Source organism: Anas acuta, chromosome 1, assembly GCF_963932015.1.
Source record: "Anas acuta chromosome 1, bAnaAcu1.1, whole genome shotgun sequence".
In the NCBI taxonomy this organism is placed as follows: Eukaryota; Metazoa; Chordata; class Aves; order Anseriformes; family Anatidae; genus Anas; species Anas acuta.
Window position 1 is genome coordinate 110003775 of NC_088979.1, and position 19962 is coordinate 110023736.

Here is a 19962-nt window from a genome sequence, read left to right on the forward strand (position 1 = left end):
AGAGCTATTAAACCACATGCACTGATAACGGAACAAAGCCAGTAATTCAAACTGTTATTCCTATGGTATAGACAAATTTGAAACTGGAATAGAAGAGTTACAAGGCAATAAACTGTTCAAATTAGATAAAACAAACTTACACTTGTTGTATAAGCAGCTTCAGGATCATCCTCTAACACTCGTGAGAGACCAAAATCGGAGACTTTACACATGAGGTTACTGTTGACCAAGATATTACGGGCTGCCAGATCACGGTGTACGTAGCCCATATCCGAGAGGTACTTCATGCCTGATGCAATTCCCCGCAGCATGCCAACCAGCTGGATGACTGTGAAGTGGCCATCATGCTTCTGCAAGTAAAGATATGAGTTCAAAGAAGATAGTTTCCATGAATTTCATACTAGCAACATCAGCTACATCTTTTATTTAAAATGCCAGCCAGCCAACCTGCCCACTGAAAACTCAATTTTTCATTTAACTTGCTCAGCAGCACAAGCTACCCCACCTGTCAGTATGCAGTTCCTCTCCCTTTTCTTCAACGCTTCGCCACTCTCTGTTCTGTCCCATGACCACACTTAATCTTTTATTGTTAGTTACTAAGAACATTTTCCCCAAACACATTTTGATAAATGCAAGAATGACAACATAGAAAAGTCCTTTCTCCATCTCTTACTCCATACTTCTAGGAACCGAGAAGAGTCCTACTTTTACTGCCCCAGCCTTGATGGTCTGCAAGAGATACTGCTGTTGCCTAAAACAGGTAACTGGAGTAACTTTGGAGCTTTATCACATCTCTGTTCTACATACAACACCATATAATCTCTGAACACTAGACCGAAAAGGAAATTTGGGCTGATATTCAGGGGATCACACATGGCTTCTCCAGTCCTCCTAGGTAACTGAAGTTAAGCCCAGACCTATGAAAGCATTAGGCTACTAAACTTGTATTTAGATGTTCAACTCCAATAGACTTCAGCAGAAGTTGTGTTGTTAACTGCACTCATATATGTAATTATTGGTGGGCCTCCATTTCCCATCTTCAAAATGAAAATTAATGCTTCTATACCAACTGGGTCAGAAGACTGCTGAATTCTTTCGTAGCGAGGACCAAACAAAAAGCAAGTTTGACAATGAGCTCTTGCCTGATTTACATCTGCTCTATCTACCCTTTAAGGCAGACTGCTAACAGCAGAATTTTTGTGACCTCAGCTGGCAGACATTTAGGTTCTCGTGGATTATTCAGTAAGCCAAGCTTTTACGCTAGCAAGAACAGCTAAGCAAAAAACAAACAGCTCTTCCCTACAATCAAGTTAACTTCTCATTTTCTCTTTGGACACTTTCAGCACTTGGCTACATACAAGTAGCATTCAGGACATTTGTATTGGTTAGTTCATATGTTTAAGTTAAATAAACTTCACAGTCAAGTCCAGTAAATTCATTAGATTAATTAATGCAATAAACTCAACTGCACAGATATGCTTAATCTTATCCCTGAACAGCAAATCATTTTAGCATATCTATCAATCAGGACTCATCAGTTTGGGGCCTACATCGAACTAGTCAGGTATATAAGCATAGAAAGAAACAAGGGACTGGTGCTCTAACATGTAAAAAATGTAAACAAAACAAACAAAAAAAACACCAACCAACCAAACCACACCACACAGAGAATACACATAAGAACACGTGCAGGGTACAGAGGTTGGTGTTATTTGCTCTTCGTATTACTAATCCATCTGTCTCAGGACAGAACAGTACCAGACAAAGATCTTCCTCCAACATATAATATGTCTACTTAGATCAAGTATTCATATGTTTTTAATGTAAAAATTAAAAGGATAAATTTCCCTTATGCATAACAGACTGCTAAATTGAGAGTTACTCACCTCTAAAGAGGTTTGAGGAACTAATTCTTAATGTCATTACTGTTTGATTAAACTCTACTGGGTACAAAAAAGGAGAAAGACAAACTTTGCAAAAAGAAGCTGGAGAGATGATGTGGATTTTGCATTCTGTAGAACTTCTAGAGTATCTTAAAACTCTTCTAATACCTTTAATAAAATTGATTAGAAAAAAAAAACAACAACTCAAATGCTAAGGATAGGGCACCAACTCACCTAGCCTTCTACAACTTAGAGCCTCATGCTTCCCAGAACACTTGTTGGTTAGGCAGCCATACATCAACCCCTAGACGAACAATATCATCACATCACAGTCTTCTCCAAACTAATCACACTTACTGACACACCATCAAAACCTACATATGACAAATTCATAGGAACTTTTCCCCATGAATATCCCCAAGGCAATTCCCTCCAAGTCACCACATCACAGCTGTAAGCCTGAACCTGCTTCATCATCTCCATCAAAGCCATCTGTAATCAATTGGTTCAAAAGACAGCACTCAGCTGAGGGTCAAGACACAATTAGAATATGCTCACATCCTAGAAACAATAAGGTTGGTAAAGACCTCCAAGGTCATATGGTCCTACCATCACCCTGCCTCCAATGTCACCCGCTAAACCATGTCCCTAAGCACCACGTGCAACCTTTCCTTGAACGCCCCCAGGGACAGTGACGCCACCACCTCCCTGGGCAACCTGTTTCAATGCCTGACTACTCTTTCTGAGAAAAAATGTCTCCTAATTTGCAACCTAAGCCTTCCCTGGCACAACTTGAGGCTATTCCCTCTAGTCAGTCTCACTTCAGTGCCAGGTAAAACTGTGGTGTTCTTTTATTTTTGTTTTTTATTTTATTCTGGGAGTTACTGAAAAACTCCTAGAATTGAGTTTGAGGCCCGCTGATCGGCTTCAGTGTGCCTGCCAAGGGCCAAGCTGGAGAATCTGCCTGTCCCAGCCATCCCCTGGGTGGCTGGTGCTTCAGGGCTGTGCACTTAGTACAACAAGGTGTTTTACAAAAGGGAATCCCCTGTTATGGACCAGAAGAATAAGGAACCTTTCAGAGACCAAAACATGTGAGTGACAGATACGTTAAATAAGAACTTCCCATTACCATTTAACAAGGAGAGACAAAAGTCAATGTTTTTAATGCCTTACTTTAATTGTCTGCCAACAAAGTAAGGATTTGAGACCTGTCTAGTATTTCGTCTATTGAAGCCACAGTGGATTTTTTTTTTTCTTTCTATTGAGTAATACAAACTCCAAACTCATCATGCAAACTTTATTAATCTGGGTTGTTAACAGTTAATTCTCTTTGCATTTATCCTAGATTTATATATATATATATATATATATATTTAGTTTATTGTAGACTTAGGTATTGAAACAAAGCATCAATAGCTTACTTTTGTAAAACAACCAAGTTGTCCCCCCAGCCTCCTAACAAAGCATCAACAGAACCACCACCATCCTCAACCTCTAGATTTTACCTCTTCCTTATCGTTCACAGTTCCATTATTTCAATGATCAAAATCTCGGTCATCTGCAACACCTCCCTTAACCTTTTGTCCCTTTAAATCACAAGCATTCTTTCCTTCCTTTTTTAATTTGTTCTCTTTCAAATTTAGACCATGCTTGACTGATTTTTCATAAAACATAACCTTTTTCTGCTCTTTCCAAATCTCAGTATTTGCCTTACCAATATAGCAGAAATGCCTGACTTAAAAACAATCACATGCTTTCGCCATTCTCTCTCCTTCAAATTTCTTTGAGCTTCTGCCTTGACGCAGAAAGTTCAAGCTTATCTTTACGTTTAAAAAATGACAGACTTGCTAACATACCAGTTGCAATTTTATTCTGTTCTCTTTCTTCCTCTGAATATTTCTCTGAATCCTCTTCCGCATCTGTTCCCCTCTGTTACTTCTCATTCTTGGTTTTATATTGTTTAATACCACCCTCATGGCTGGAACAACTACATTTTCCTGTCAGGAGAACCATCTCTTCCTCAAATCCTTCTCTAATCAGTTATTCTGCATTGGTTTCCATGGCAGCTGTATTCCCTTACCATCTATAAACTGTTTTCTACCAATATAAAGAAATATTTGTCTAATTTATGCTGACCAGAACAAGGACTATGGACCATATTTAACCCTTGGAAAATTCAGCTAAGTTGGTGAAATTATAATAGGTATGAATTTGGCCTCATATTTTCAGAGTCTGTAAATCTCCACATCCATCTGTGAGTCAAACCAATCCTTTAGCAACTTTCCATTATCTTGTTTCATTTGCTTGTCCTATAGGGACATGAAACACTCATTTTAATGATATGGCAGTTGTTATCTAGGGGTTTATTTTGATTCCCATGACTTATATTTGAAATATATTTTTGATAGGATTCCCACTGGGGTGTTAAAGGTGTTAATCAATACTGGCAGCAATTCAGACCCCAGTAGGCTTACGACATTTATCCTATCATCATATCAAATTTTAATCAGTCTTTAATGGCTTTGCTAAATAAGCCTTACTTATCAACTGAATGTAAATGCATTATCTGGGTAGTTGCCATTGAATTTATGTAGGCCCTCAAAAGCCCTGAAAATAGTTGTTTTCCATTCACAGAATTGTCTAGGTTGGAAGAGACCTCAAGATCATCCAGTCCAACCTCTGACCTAACACTAACAAGTCCTCCACTAAACCATATCCCTAAACTCTACATCTAAACGTCTTTTAAAGACTTCCAGGGATGGTGACTCCACCACTTCCCTGGGCAGCCCATTCCAATGTCTAACAACCCTTTTGGTAAAGAAGTTCTTCCTAACATCTAACCTAAAACTCCCCTGGCGCAACTTTAGCACATTCCCCCTCGTCCTGTCACCAGGCACGTGGGAGAACAGGCCAACCCCCTCCTCACTACAGCCTCCTTTAAGGTATCTGTAAAGAGCAATAAGGTCGCCCCTGAGCCTCCTTTTCTCCAGGCTGAACAAGCCCAGCTCCCTCAGCCACTCCTCATAGGACTTGTTCTCCAGACCCCTCACCAGCTTCGTTGCCCTTCTCTGGACCCGCTCAAGCACCTCCAGCCCTATAAGTGCCGTGTGATGACACTCAAGATTATCTACTCCATGAGTTTCCCTGGCACTGAGGTCAAACTGACAGGCCTATAGTTCCCGGGTCTGCTTTCCAGACCTTCTTTTAGATGGGCATCACGTTTGCTAGCCGCCAGTCAACTGGGACCTCCCCAGTAGCCAGGACTGTTGATAAATGATGGAAAGCGGCTTGGCCAGCTCCTCTGCCAGTTTTCTCAGTATCCTCGGGTGGATCCCATCTGGCCCCATCTACTTGCGTACATTCAAGTGCTGTAGCAGATCGACAACCATTTCCTCATGGATAGTGAGGGCCACATTCTGCTCCCCATCCCCTTCCACCAGGTCAGGGTACTGGGTATCCAGAGAACAACTGGTTTTGCTGCTAAAGATTGAGGCAAAGAAGGCATAAAACACCTCTGCCTTTTCCTCATCTTTTGTAACTAAGTTTCCCTCCACATGCAGTAAAGGCTGGAGATTCTCCTTAGTCCTCCGTTTTGCATTAATGTATTTGTAAAACCATTTTTTGTTGTCTTTGACGGCAGTAGCCAGATTGAGCTCCAGATGAGCTTTGGCCTTTCTGATTTTGTCCCTGCACAGCCTCGCAACATCCTTATAGTCCTCCCAAAGGACTCTACCAACCAGTGTCATGAACAGTTCAAAGTCAGCCCTCCGGAAGTCCAATACAGCGGTTTTACTGGTCCCCTTCCTGGCTTCTCCAAGAATGGAGAACTCTACCATTTCATGGTCACTCTGCCCAAGACAGTTTCCAACCACCACATCTCCCACCAGCCCTTCTCTGTTTGTGAAGAGAAGGTCTAGCGGGACACCTCCCCTGGTAGGCTCACTAACCAGCTGCATCAGGAAGCTATCTTCCACTCTCTCCAGAAACCTCCTAGACTGCTTTCTCTGGGCTGTGTTGTACTCCCCGGATATACTCTTCAACTCTGGGAAGTTGAAGTCCCCCACGAGAACAAGCGCCGACGATTTCACAACTTTTGTCAGCTGCCTGTAGAGCTCCTCATCCTAGTTTGGCGGTCTATCACAGAATCACAGAATTTCTAGATTGGAAGGGACCTCAAGATCATCCAGTCCAACCTCTAACCTAACACAAACAGTCCCCACTAAACCATATCCGTAAGCTCTACATCAAAACATCTTTTAAAGACTTCCAGGGATGGTGACTCCACCACTTCCCTGGGCAGCCCATTCCAATGTCTAACAACCCTTTTGGTAAAGAAGTTCTTCCTAACATCTAACCTAAAACTCCCCTGGCGCAACTTTAGCACATTCCCCCTCGTCCTGTCACCAGGCACGTGGGAGAACAGGCCAACCCCCTCCTCACTACAGCCTCCTTTAAGGTATCTGTGGAGAGCAATAAGGTCGCCCCTGAGCCTCCTCTTCTCCAGGCTGAACAAGCCCAGCTCCTTCAGCCGCTCCTCGTAGGACTTGTTCTCCAGGCCTCTCACCAGCTTCGTCGTCCTTCTTTGGACCCGCTCAAGCACCTCGATGTCCTTCTTGTAGCGAGGGGCCCAAAACTGAACACAGTACTCGAGGTGCGGCCTCACCAGAGCCGAGTACAGGGGGACGATCACCTCCCTAGCCCTGCTGGTCACACTGTTTCTGATACAAGCCAGGATGCTGTTGGCCTTCTTGGCCACCTGAGCACACTGCTGGCTCATATTCAGCCGACTATCAACCATCACTCCCAGGTCCTTCTCTGCCTGGCAGCTTTCCAACCACTCATCTCCCAGCCTGTAGCTCTGCTTGGGGTTATTGCGCCCCAGGTGCAGGACCCGGCACTTGGCCTTGTTGAACTTCATGCAGTTGACCTCAGCCCATCGGTGCAGCCTTTCCAGATCCTCCTGCAGAGCCTTCCTACCCTCGAGCAGATCGACACACGCACCTAGCTTGGTATCATCTGCAAACTTACTGAGGGTGCACTCAATACCCTCATCCAGATCATTGATGAAGATGTTAAAGAGGACCGGCCCCAGCACCGAGCCCTGGGGAATGCCACTAGTGACCGGCCTCCAATGGGACTTGACTCCATTTACCACGACTCTTTGGGCCCGGCTATCCAGCCAGTTTCCAACCCAATGAAGCATGCACCAGTCCAAGCCTAGGGCAGCCAGTTTCTTGTGGAGAATGCTGTGGGAGACGGTGTCAAAAGCCTTGCTGAAGTCAAGGTAGACCACATCCACAGCCTTTCCCTCGTTCACCCAGCGCGTCACTTTGTCATAGAAGGAGATCAGGTTCGTCAAGCAGGACCTGCCTTCCATAAACCCATGCTGACTGGGCCTGATTGCCTGCTTGCCCTGCAAGTGCTGCGTGATGACTCCCAAGAGGATCTGCTCCATGAGCTTCCCTGGCACTGAGGTCAAACTGACAGGCCTGTAGTTTCCTGGGTCAGTCCTCCGCCCCTTCTTGTAGATGGGCATCACGTTTGCTAGCCGCCAGTCAGCTGGGACCTCCCCCAATAGCCAGATAACAGAGACCTCCCCAGATAGCCAGATAACATAGCTATAACAGACCCCCACCAGGATGCTTCCCTTGTTGGCCTTCCCGCTGATCCTAACCCATAGGGTCTCAACCTTACCATTCCCAGCCTCGAGTTCCACGACATCAAAACTGTCTCTGATACAGAGAGCCACACCACTACCCCTTCCATGCTGCCTGTCCCTTCTGAAGAGCCTATAGCCAGACATTGCAGCACTCCAGTCATGAGAGTGGTCCCACCACGTTTCCATGATGGCAACCAAGTCATAGCCTGCCTGCTGCATGATGGCTTCCAGCTCCTCCTGTTTGTTACCCATGCTGCGTGCATTAGTGTAGATGCACTTCAGTTGGGCCATTGCCTTCTCTCCCAGCCTTGCCATTGTTCCCCCTGGCACAGCTCTAACAAGCCTTGTTTTAGCCCCGTCCCCCTTATTATCTAGTTTAAAGCCCTCTCAACGAGCCCTGCCAGCTCCTGGCCCAGGATCTGTTTTCCCCTTAGAGATAGGGACCCGCCAGCAGCCATCAGGCTGGGTGCTGAGTAAAGCGCCCCATGGTCAAAAGAAAACCAAAATTTCTGTGTTGGTACCAGCCTCTGAGCCACGTGTTTATCAGGTGGGCTTTCCGTGTCCTCTCTGTACCCCTCCCCGCCACTGTAGGGATGGACGAAAACACCACCTGTACTCCTGCTCCATCCACTAACCGTCCCAGTCCCCTAAATTTCCGTTTGACGGTCTTCAGGCTTCTCTCTTCAATGTCATCACTGACAGCCTGGACTATCAAAAGAGGATAATAGTCAGAGGGGCGAACCAGGTTGGGAAGCTTTCTGGCAATGTCCCTGACCCTGGCCCCAGGGAGGCAGCAGACTTCCCTACGGTTAGGGTCAGGCCGACAAATAGGGCCCTCTGTTCCCCTGAGAAGGGAGTCACCCACAACAATCACCCTTCTTTCTGTCTTGGTGGAGGCAGTCCTGAGGCGTGGAGTTTACTTCCTCGCCCTAGGCATCCTCCTGGGTAGACTTTCTACCTCTTCCTCAGCTACCGGTCTCTCAAGCTCCAGGGCCTCAAACCTGTTGTATAAGGGCACCTGGGAAGGTGGGGACGGTAGGGAGGGCATTGGCTGCGATGTCAATCAGGGACCTGTTTCCATTCCTCCTCAACTCCTAGGTCCCCTGCCTCTGCCCAACAGCAACAGGGCAGGGGGTCCACCCCCATTTGGGGTGTCTCACCCCGGTACCTGTCCTTCAGGCCACGCAGGGAGTAGCTCCACCAGTCTATCTCGCTCTCACACTCCCTGATATCCCTCAACCTCTCCACCTCCTCCTTGAGTTCTGCCACCAGGTGTACCAGGTCGTCTACCTGCTCACACCTCCCGCACACAGTCTCTCAGCCCCCCGCAGGTGGTAGCAACAGGCTCAGGCACTCCCTGCACCCAGAGACCTGAACTGCCTCAGTTTTGAGTGGGCAGTCAGTCTGGGTGTGTACAGACCTCCTAGAGAGTGCACTGTACCTGGTGTACACCATAGCAGCTGAGCTAGCGGTAGACCGCCATCAGAGGAGGTGTTCGTATGGGCAGGGGGAACGCTCTGCCCTGCCTGTGCCAACTGCCACGCCTCTCCCTTCTGACGTGCCATGCCATGTTTGCCCGTCCTGGTCACTGTGCTTGCTCCCTAGGGGCAGCTTTTGCACGGCCGGGGAGTGGGCGCTGCTGGCTCCGCCTATGCCTCCTTCTCACCTCGTTCACCTCCCTCGCGGGGGGTGCCGGGTCCTGGCGGCTCCCTTGAGTGTTTGGTGCTGGAAAAATTAGCCCTGCCTGTCCGATCCCCAGCTCCACTGCAGAAGGCGTCTGCCCTGGAGCCGATTGCCTCGGCAAGTTGGCATTCAGTTACAGTTTGCTTCCAAAAACCTTACATTTGTGAAATATTCTCATCATGCTATGAACTCTTTAATAATATTACTGTATAATAAGGCAGCTAAAAGGGTCAGTTATTTCAGGGGAAGAAGGAAGAGATCTTATGTTTCTCTCACTGTTTTTTATTTTTAAGTTTGTCGATCCAGCCTGTACTAATTTAGTGCTTTTCTACGAAGCCATGGATTTTTTTTTTTTTTTTTTCTGAAGGTTTTTTCCGTTTTAGTACTGAATAACTTTCTGGCAAAGCGGCAAGTCAAATTTCCTGTATCGTTTATGGACTTACATCTACTCCCAAATACACTTCTTTATTTGCCCTATAGTTGAGAGTGAGATCTTAGCAATTCTATGGCCTTATATTCTGAGAAGTGTACAGGATTTGCTACAGGTGTAAATATTCCTCTGCAGATGACTTAGATCTTATTTTTGAAGGAGAATATCATTGAAAATGGTGTGTCTGGGTCTAACTTGGATCATCTTTACCACTGAGAGTTCCTATGGGTCACTGCACGAAAGATCTATTTTTTACCATGAATTTATTGTTACTATTTGACAATGCAAATGTGTTGGGTCTGTCTGAGCTGGAGTCACCTTTTCCCTGCAGCAGCCCACACAGTGCTGTGCTCTGCACTCGTAGCTGGAACAGCACTAATATCACTCCAGTGTTGTGTCTATTGCTGCGTAGTGCTGGCACAGCATCAGGACTACTACAGGCCTGTCAGTTTGACCTCAGTACCAGGGAAGCTCATGGAGCAGATCCTCTTGGGAGTCATCATGCGGCACTTGAAGGGCAAGCAGGCGATCAGGCCCAGTCAGCATGGGTTTATGGAAGGCAGATCCTGCTTGACGAACCTGATCTCCTTCTATGACAAAGTGACGCGCTGGGTGGACGAGGGAAAGGCTGTGGATGTGGTCTACCTTGACTTCAGCAAGGCTTTTGACACCGTCTCCCACAGCATTCTCCACAAGAAACTGGCTGCTCTTGGCTTGGACTGGCGCACGCTTCGTTGGGTTAGAAACTGGCTGGATAGCCGGGCCCAAAGAATTGTGGTAAATGGAGTCAAGTCCAGTTGGAGGCTAGTCACTAGTGGCATTCCCCAGGGCTCGGTGCTGGGGCCGGTCCTCTTTTAACATCTTCAATGATCTGGATGAGGGCATTGAGTGCACCCTCAGTAAGTTTGCAGATGACACCAAGCTAGGTGCGTGTGTCGATCTGCTCGAGGGTAGGAAGGCTCTGCAGGAGGATCTGGATAGGCTGCACCGATGGGCTGAGGTCAACTGCATGAAGTTCAACAAGGCCAAGTGCCGGGTCCTGCACCTGGGGCGCAATAACCCCAAGCAGAGCTACAGGCTGGGAGATGAGTGGTTGGAAAGCTGCCAGGCAGAGAAGGACCTGGGAGTGATGGTTGATAGTCGGCTGAATATGAGCCAGCAGTGTGCTCAGGTGGCCAAGAAGGCCAACGGCATCCTGGCTTGTATCAGAAACAGTGTGACCAGCAGGGCTAGGGAGGTGATCGTCCCCCTGTACTCGGCTCTGGTGAGGCCGCACCTCGAGTACTGTGTTCAGTTTTGGGCCCCTCGCTACAAGAAGGACATGGAGGTGCTTGAGCGGGTCCAGAGAAGGGCGACGAAGCTGGTGAGAGGCCTGGAGAACAAGTCCTACGAGGAGCGGCTGAAGGAGCTGGGCTTGTTCAGCCTGGAGAAGAGGAGGCTCAGGGGCGACCTTATTGCTCTCTACAGATACCTTAAAGGAGGCTGTAGTGAGGTGGGGGTTGGCCTGTTCTCCCATGTGCCTGGTGACAGGACGAGGGGGAATGTGCTAAAGTTGCACCAGGGGAGTTTTAGGTTAGATGTTAGGAAGAACTTCTTTACTGAAAGGGTTGTTAGACACTGGAACAGGCTGCCCAGGGAAGTGGTGGAGTCACCATCCCTGGAAGTCTTCAAAAGACGTTTAGATGTAGAGCTTAGGGATATGGTTTAGTGGGTACTGTTAGTGTTAGGTCAGAGGTTGGACTCGATGATCTTGAGGTCTCTTCTAACCTAGAAATTCTGTGATTCTGTGATTCTGTGACTCCTTCCAAGCCCCCAAGAGCCGGCAGGCGGGGGGTGGGCAAGTGATGGGGAGGGGACATTGCCGGGGCAGCTGACCTAAACCAACCAAAGGGATATTCCATAACACCTGATGTCACACTCAGCGATAAAAGGGGGGCTCTCGTGGGGGAGGGGGCTGTTCCTCCTGAACAACCACTAATCGTTTTGAGGCCCTGCTTCCCAGGACGTGGCCGAACACCGCTCGTTGATGGGAAGTAGAGAATAATTTTTTTTTCCCTCTCTCTGCTTCCGTGCGGACTGATTGTTTCTTTTGTTTCTTTTTTTTTTCCTCCCCATTCCCTTTCCCTTTAATTAAACCTTTCTCATCTCAAACCTCAAGTTCTCTGTGTTGTATTTTCTCCCCCTTCTTCTTTGAGGAGAGGGATGGTGAGAGAGCGGTTGTGGTGGAGCTCGGCTGCCCACCTGAGTAAAACCACCACAGCAAAGTAAATGGCAGATCATTATCAGGATAAATCTTCCGGTGTTCAAGTTGAAACCTTGTATTACTTGGAATTGTAATTCATGCTTTATACTATCATGTGGATTGCACTCATGTTTCTACCACTGGTACTGAATTAGATCAACAGTCAATTTCTTCTTTAATTAATGGCTACCAGGATTTCATACAATTAATAACATGTAATTTCATTAAATGTAATACATATAAAACTGAAATTACTTTAGTTCATTTTAAATGCTACTGAGTGATCCTACACCACAAGAATCTAACTGTCTCTTCAAGCATTAAAAATGCGTTATTATACTGCCATCAGAAGGGACTATAGATGCGTGTCTTCCTCCCACTCGTAGGAAGTCTTTTTATTACTAAAAATGTTACAAGATGGAGCTGTTCTGAAGCTTATTGTAGGACACAATAGCTACACTGAAATCTGGACATTATGGGGGGGGGGGGGGGGGCAGTAGCGTTGTAACCTGTGACCCTGCCTTCCTTTCCCAGCTGTAGCAACAAGAAAGGGCTGTCCTGGCATAACTGGTTGTCCCTGCCTACTGGGAGAACTGAAATATAGCTGTCACAGAGTTGGAAGGGACTTTGAGGGGGATCCAGATGACATCCTTGCCTTTTGTCATGCCTGACATGCTTTTTTAACCTGCACTTAAAACCATTAAGACAATATTTCTTATCCCATCCTCTTCATGCTAGGACCATCTTAAATAAGATGCCTCCCTTGAGTATGACACTTTTACTGGCAGAGAGAACAGATTTCATTTCCTTTTTGTAACTGTTTTTGACACCCATGATATCTCTCCTGCGTTTTTCTTTGTGCTAAAACCAAGTTCAGTCCAAAGACCTCTTTTTCTCAATATGTCTTCTTTTCTTCAATATATCTTCTTTTCAGTTTTGTTGTGCACTCTGCCCAGTGAATTCATATAGTTCTTGAAGTGTTACAGTCCAAAGATGTAGTACTCAGTACAAAGATGTAAGGCCTCACCAGTGTCAAGCAATGAGGAATGGCGACCTCATATAACTTGTAGGGGATACTCCTGTTTCTGGATTGCATTGTGGTGCTTGCTGTTCTCACAGCAACATGACATCCCTGACCTACTTCAAAATCTAGATTCATTTCTTCCAGTGAACTTCATTCTGAGTAGCTATTCTCTGTTTTCTATGTTATATTATTATTCCAGCCTCAGGGGAGTATCTTGCCCTTGTCCTTACTTATTTCTAATTAGTTTCTAAAACCAACTAGTTCCTAAATTAATTCTTATATGTGTTGTGGTAGCTTTCTCTTCCTGTCTGCCTGTGTTCCTACTCAGCTTTGCATTGTCTGAAAACTTCTTAAGTTTAGTCTCTTTCTTAGGATCCAGACACTTAACAAAAATATGGAGAAACAGACTGCAAAAAAAACCTACTTCATGTGACTTCTCATCTAAAGTCCATTCTCTCCATACAGTATCTAGCCAGTACTGTGTCCATGTACAGAAGTTTTGTCAAGACCATATTTCTCTAGCTGCTCATAAGGATCTCATGTGATAGAGTTTTAAAGCCTTACTAAAGTCAAGATTTATTATATCAACTGCTTCTCCCATACCCACAAGCTTGTACCCTGTTACAAAAGGAAACCAGACTGACATAATTTGTTTTTGACAAATCCACATTGGCTCATACTTATCACTGTTATCTTTAAGGTGCTTATAAATACTTTTTTGATAATTTGTTCCAAAAATGTAACAGCAGTTTGACATTAAGCTGACTGGTCTGTAATTTCTTGGCTTCTCTTTTCCCTTCTTTATAATACATAGCTGACACTGGCTCTGTTATAATCTCCTAGTTTCTCATGTATTTTCCACAAATTCTCAAAGATAGAGCACACTGAAAGTTTCCACATGCCACAAATTCTTTTTGGCTTCAAATACAAGACAGTTGTTTGTAATAAATTTCTTGTTGCTCACTAGGAAGAATATCTACAGGGATTAAAAAAAAAACAACAACACAGCATTTGCAAATGAACTTCTCACAGTAGTATCAGGAATTCTGTTTTCTGCATCTTTTAACAAGGTGAAACATTGCTCGAGAAGAAATGTTGGCTCTGTATCATCACAGACACTAGCATCTCAGCCTAACCTCAGATCACATACATACTTGTTGCTTCCCATTTCACTATTAAGGTATCACATTCACTCAAACTCAGTTTCGAATTTCCCATTTTTTTTCTTTTTTTTTTTCTTTGGTTCAGAAAAAAAGCGTCTGTATCAGTAGTCTCCAATGCAAGTTTTCTTCTATACAGAGTCATTTCTGAAAACAAAGGAAATGAAAATGCTGCCTTTATTCTACCAGGAAAGGAATGTGCCTCCAGTAAATAAAAGTGCACACGAATGCTGTGTGTGAAAGCAAAAGAAGGAGTATTAGTTATGAGCTCTAATGTTGTTGCCTCTCTGGATGCAGATAAATAATAAGGGGAACCATTAAACTTCAGAAAGGCCATCTGGCCTCTTTTCCCCAAAGCTGACTGTCTAGTGAGGCCATGTTAGATGGATTTACAACATATACTTTACAGCATCATTTTATAGAACTTTCTACCGGTCTTCATTTTTCTTCTTTCTCCCTTTTCCCCAGCATCACTAAATGTAGGTGTCTGCTGCAGCATCTAAACTCTAGTTGAAAAAAGTGAGAGCCTGATAGCAAAGCTGCCCTGAGAATAACTTCGTAACGATTACTGCATCAAAGAGCAATATATCATAATATTTTCTCCTTCCAGTAACATATTTTTTCATGTATTTTTACACTTATCTTAGCTGCTGCTAGACATGCCTCAAGGGATTAAAATTTGGTGATGAATTCCTGGGTTTCATTTGCTGTACTGTCTGCTGCTGTTAACGTTTTAAGGTAGTTAAGCATATTTTATATAATCTTTAGGAAAATATTTTCTTTGGAAGAAAATATATTAAGGATTTTTACATGCTATGCACTCCTGTAAATAAATCTATTTTTTTAAAGAGTATTTTAGTTTTCTGATGTGAAAAGAAATATATCAGTTTTTAGGTAGGAAGAAGAGCATTACTATTGCAAATGTTAATAGTGAAGAAGGCAGAAAGACCCTGTGGTTACCCAGGGTAAATTAATCCCTTCCTCCTACAACTCAGAGATTCACAAAACTGGACAAGACTGGAGCATCTTTCTTTGAAACGTAAACATCCATCTCTTCGGGGAACAGTTAAGGGAAAATGCTGCCAACAATCACGAGCTGCTTAATCCTCACATTCTCTTTCCCACATGAATCCCTGGAGAGCACACAGTCTTCTTCTTTGCTGTGGGCTGTTTCTTGCCTCATTGCCATGGCTGTTGGTTAGCACACCTTGGACAGTGAGCGGCAGTAAGACGCTGACAGCAACCTGGTGGTCTGCAGCTGCAGACAACACTCACAGGTAGCACACTGAAAGAAGTTATAGTACTCTGGTGACAGCTTTTTGGTTATTTTACAGTTTTTAAAAAGCCAGCTTCTAGCTGTTTTCCCTTTCTGTGGTTTAAATCCCCAGAATGAACAAACCACAATGACAATGAGCACAGGCCAAAGCCTGAAGATGTTCTCCACGTGGGAACTGAACCTATGAAACAGTAACTCCCCAAAGCACGCAAGCCACCGTGCCTCATTATGATCATGTTCCTGTTCATGTGATGCTAAATGCAATTGCTTTAGCCAAGAACGACCTGTTAGATGGAGCTGTGAAAAAAGAATAGGAGATTTAATAACTACATAAGTCTGTGAGACATCTATTTAGGGAGTAGGCTAAGCAGGGGAGGGTGTATCAGTGTGAAAAGACCAATCTCAGGATGAAGTACCTTTATAAGAAATATTGTGATCATCTGACGGGTGAAATATTGCTCTGTCAGAGCACAATAGCTAAGGACTGAAACTGGGATTCAGACTTGGCTATTACTGTATCACTCTCCAAACTCCTGCATGGGCTTGGGTACAACATGGCACTCATCTCTGTTTTCTCTCAGCAAAAAGGGGATTGCATTTATGTCACGTATGAAGGCTGCAAGATCACCCAGCAGTGATTCACGTACCAATGTGGTATACTCAGCCATGGCCATGCTCAGAGAACAGGCACCTTGAACCTACTGAAGTGGCAGACAGCTTATTAAATAGGTTTTGCAGTTTTTAGGCATTTACTTATTTATTTCATTATGCATCTCTCAGTTGTCTTTCTTGTCATATCTTTAATACACTGTATCAACAAGCATGAGCAAACATATCTGACTGCAACAATCCTATCTAATTACTGAGTACATCCTTCCATCAGTTCAGATAGCTGTCCTTTCAACTTTTCATATGTTTATTCTTTTACTCATATGCTTGCAGGATAAGTGATTGCTAAGATCTCCATTACACAGGCAGGTGACTGAAACAGAAAGACAGTGAGTCCTACCCAGACTCTGCATGTGAAGTTGGTAATAGGACAGGAAATTGCTTAAGTGTCAGCTCCTTTTTTCCTCCACACAGTGTACTCTTATCTGGCAGCTGTGGGAGCAATACTGAAAGAAGAGCTTCTAGCACATAAGAAAATACTAAAGTGGAAGCTCACGTCCCTTTTCAGAGAAATCTCAAAGTGTCACCAGAAGTGAGTTCACGTGTATCGTATTTCTGGTCAAATGACCACTTCTTTGACAGCAAATTTCAGGTTTACTTTTGTAGGATGATTAATATATACATCAATCTTGTATGAGAAAAAAAAAAAAAAAAAAAAAGATACTGAGCTTCATCTTATGATAATGAGTTTTATATAACTGCAAAAATAATGTCAGATTTTTGAGGGAAATTTGGTGTCATGTGTCTCCAGCAATTTAGGATGTCTCATGGTGTGCAATCTGCTGTAGTTAAGTGCCATCATCTTACAGAATCAGTTCTAATTAGCTGATGCCCTTCCATTATAAAAATATCTACAGCATCTTCATGCTTCAGCATCTTCAATACTTGCCAACTTTTTACCAAAAAGCTCAAAGTTTGCAGTTCAGTATATGGGCTATTTTATCAGGTGGGGAAAACAATTTGGCTGAGTTTGATTTTTAATACAGCTGGTATTTCATACAAATAATGGCAAGGCACTGGTGTATGGACTTGGCCACATAACTGAAACTAAAATACAGCACTAAATAAGATGGAGGAGGGGTGTAAGCCACTAGCCTAGGATTCAAGGGAATTGTTTTCATTTCTGATCTCTGCCATGCACTTTGTGCACAATACTCTGAAGATCACTTAACACCTTGGTGCTTTATTTCCCTATCTGTAAATCAAGGAATTGGAGACTACTGAGAGTTTAGGTTTAGGGTTCAAGGGGACTTCTACTTGGGAGTTTAGGATTCCTGGCACAACTTGTTTGCAAAATGTCTTCCCTGAGGAGTCTTTCTTTGGACTCTCCTCACACAACTCATCACAGAGTCTCTCTTTGAGACTGTACAACTGACCTATTTTTGCAGGCCTCTGAGGAAGGACAGGTTGGAGGGATGTGCTGGGTAATGCCTGCAGGTTGCACCATGGGGGAAGTCTTTCTTATGGCAAGAAATAGATTTTTTTTTCCCCTCACGATCTCTCTATAAAAAGATTTTGCTCTATAACAAGTCATTCTTTTAAATAATAAGGAAGATAGACTATATCATAAGCTCTTCCAAATCTCAGCACATAAAAATTGTTATATTCACCAAATACCTTTCATTAGGATTGTTAAAGATAAACCCTCTCTGCTTCTTTGTATCTTCACAAAAGCTTTTAAAACTGTAGACTTATATCTGCAGGAAACAACTATTATTAATGAAGCAGCTGGGTTTCTTCTTAAATAGGTTACTTTGCAGCCATTTGCTCTGCTAATTATTAACAGAAATGCTGATGATATATCTACTGTGCTTTGGGATGCTGAATATTATCTAAAATCCTTTTAAAAACCATTTGAGAAGAATAAACCACATCTGAAGTGTGAATTGAAACTGTAAAATAATACACATGGAAACCAGCTGCAGAAATGATTAGCTCACATTTTTCCCCAGCAGTTTTGCCTGCAATATCTTTTGCAATGTGAGAAGTATTGCTTCAGAATAACATCATAATTTTGCTGATGTCAGTTTCTATTAAAGTATCCTAATAAGTAGTAATTGTTCTGAGAAATAAAAGCACGTGAATAATAATTAAAATATAGATATCATACTAGAGCATCTCAGAGAAAGGTAGCTCTCTGTCATGAGTTATTTCAGTATTTGGTTTAATTCTCTTGTATGAAATTTTGCACACATACACATACACATGCATGCACAAAGAGCAAAGTTTTGGGCCCAGGATAGTCTTCCTGGGTCACTGCTATAAAATTTCAGACCATGGAAAACCCAAGTACTTGAATTAGTGGCAGTCTATCTGTCTCGTGCAGACGGACAGAGAGATGAGCCAGAAAGGCAAGAGGGATAATCTTTTAAACCCAACCAGTTTCTAGAAGACCTTCATGATATCAAACTCTCTCCAGAAGATAACTTGATTTTGATCAACTATCAAATTCTCACCAGAACCTGTGGTGTTGGCATGTTTCTGATAACAGAACAGATGTTAGTCATATATCTTGACAAGGAAAAAAAAAAAAAAAATTTTGGACAGTCAGTGGACCGCAAGGGATGCTACGGAAAAAAAAAATACAACAGAATAATCAAAAGCAAATGGAAGGGATAAAAAATGTGTAGGAATATCTAAAATAATGGCTTTGGTGTGCTTTCAAGGTAGTACCCTCTGTTGCAGATGCTCTTCTTTAGATTACCTCTTTTCTGAATCTGCTGTCAAACAAGTGCTGTCTGTATGACTTTCCCTCTCACTCATTTGCGTGTCTTCTTTCTAAAGCATTGTCTGTTCTTTCCGTCCTGGTTACTCCCTATTTTCTCTTAGCAGTTCCTTCTTCCTGCTGGCATAACATCCTTCGTCATCATGATCTAGATTTTCCTACAAATATTTTCACAGCTCCTCAAGGAACACCTGTCCTTTGTGCCTGGGCTACCCTTTCCAAGCACATCCACAAAACCACAGTCCTCATCCTTCCCCAGACCTTTCCTACAGTCCCAGCTTTACCATTCTGCAAAATGGCAGTGGCAAGTCAGCAGGCTAGTAAGGACTGACATTTACTTTCTAAGGCAAATTTGAAATACTTGACAGTCACACAGTTTCTTATGTCATTAGGCCTCCAGACACTTCCAATGGTAGTGTCAACAAAGAGGGTGTTTTAGGATAAGTTTAGCTTTGGGGGTCATCCTTTGCTTCTCCTTTTCTAAGAAAAGCTACATACAATCGTGCCAACATATTTTTCACACTTTCTATAGCCCTTATTTAATGTTTACCTTTGGGGGTTAATTAGTGCCGGGACACTTTACCCATGAACTGTTTTCTAATTCAATTTATTAAATGCAAGTAACCATAAATAATTATAAATCAGTTACCAAGTCTATTCCACACTTCACCGGCCAAAAATATCATAACAAAGTATTTTTGAAGGTGATTGTGCAAAATGAACAGTTTCCATAAACCTAGGTATTTATGCTTCAATTTATCTTTTCCTTCACAATAACACTAATCGAAATACATTTTACTAAATATGGTAGCTACTCTTGTAGAAGAAATCAATTATATTCTTAAGTTTAAATCTTCTTTTTTTCCAGCTATGCTCTAATGTATCACTGTACCTTAGAAATGTACCCTGGGGAAAATGCTTCTATTCTTCACTAAAATTCCATGAATAACATTATGTAGAAATTAATTTATGATAAATGATTTAAAATCTTAACCTAGAATGGCTTCTTATTCAAATGTCATCAGAAAATGGCACCTTACCCGCAGAAAGGAGTCAAGGGATCCATTCTCCATGTATTCAACTACAATCATTACTGGTCTGCCTGCAAAACAGCAAAGAAACACATTAGGATTACAGATATATTATGGGGTTTTCATATTTCCAACTGTTAGGCACAGATTAGTGACATTCCCTAAATATGTTACGCATTT

At 43.3% G+C, this 19962-nt stretch overlaps 1 protein-coding gene across 12 annotated transcripts in view; it reads right to left on the minus strand.

The window, feature by feature from the left end:
• Positions 1 to 19962, minus strand: part of EPHA6 (EPH receptor A6) — a 521188-nt gene that overhangs the window by 61489 nt on the left and 439737 nt on the right. For all 12 annotated transcript variants that reach the window (XM_068692642.1, XM_068692557.1, XM_068692578.1 and 9 more), the window contains 2 exons: positions 19792 to 19853; positions 141 to 350 (listed from right to left, as the gene is read on the minus strand). In XM_068692642.1, the coding sequence (XP_068548743.1) occupies positions 141 to 350; positions 19792 to 19853 (272 nt within the window). The remainder of the gene's footprint in view (positions 1 to 140; positions 351 to 19791; positions 19854 to 19962) is intronic.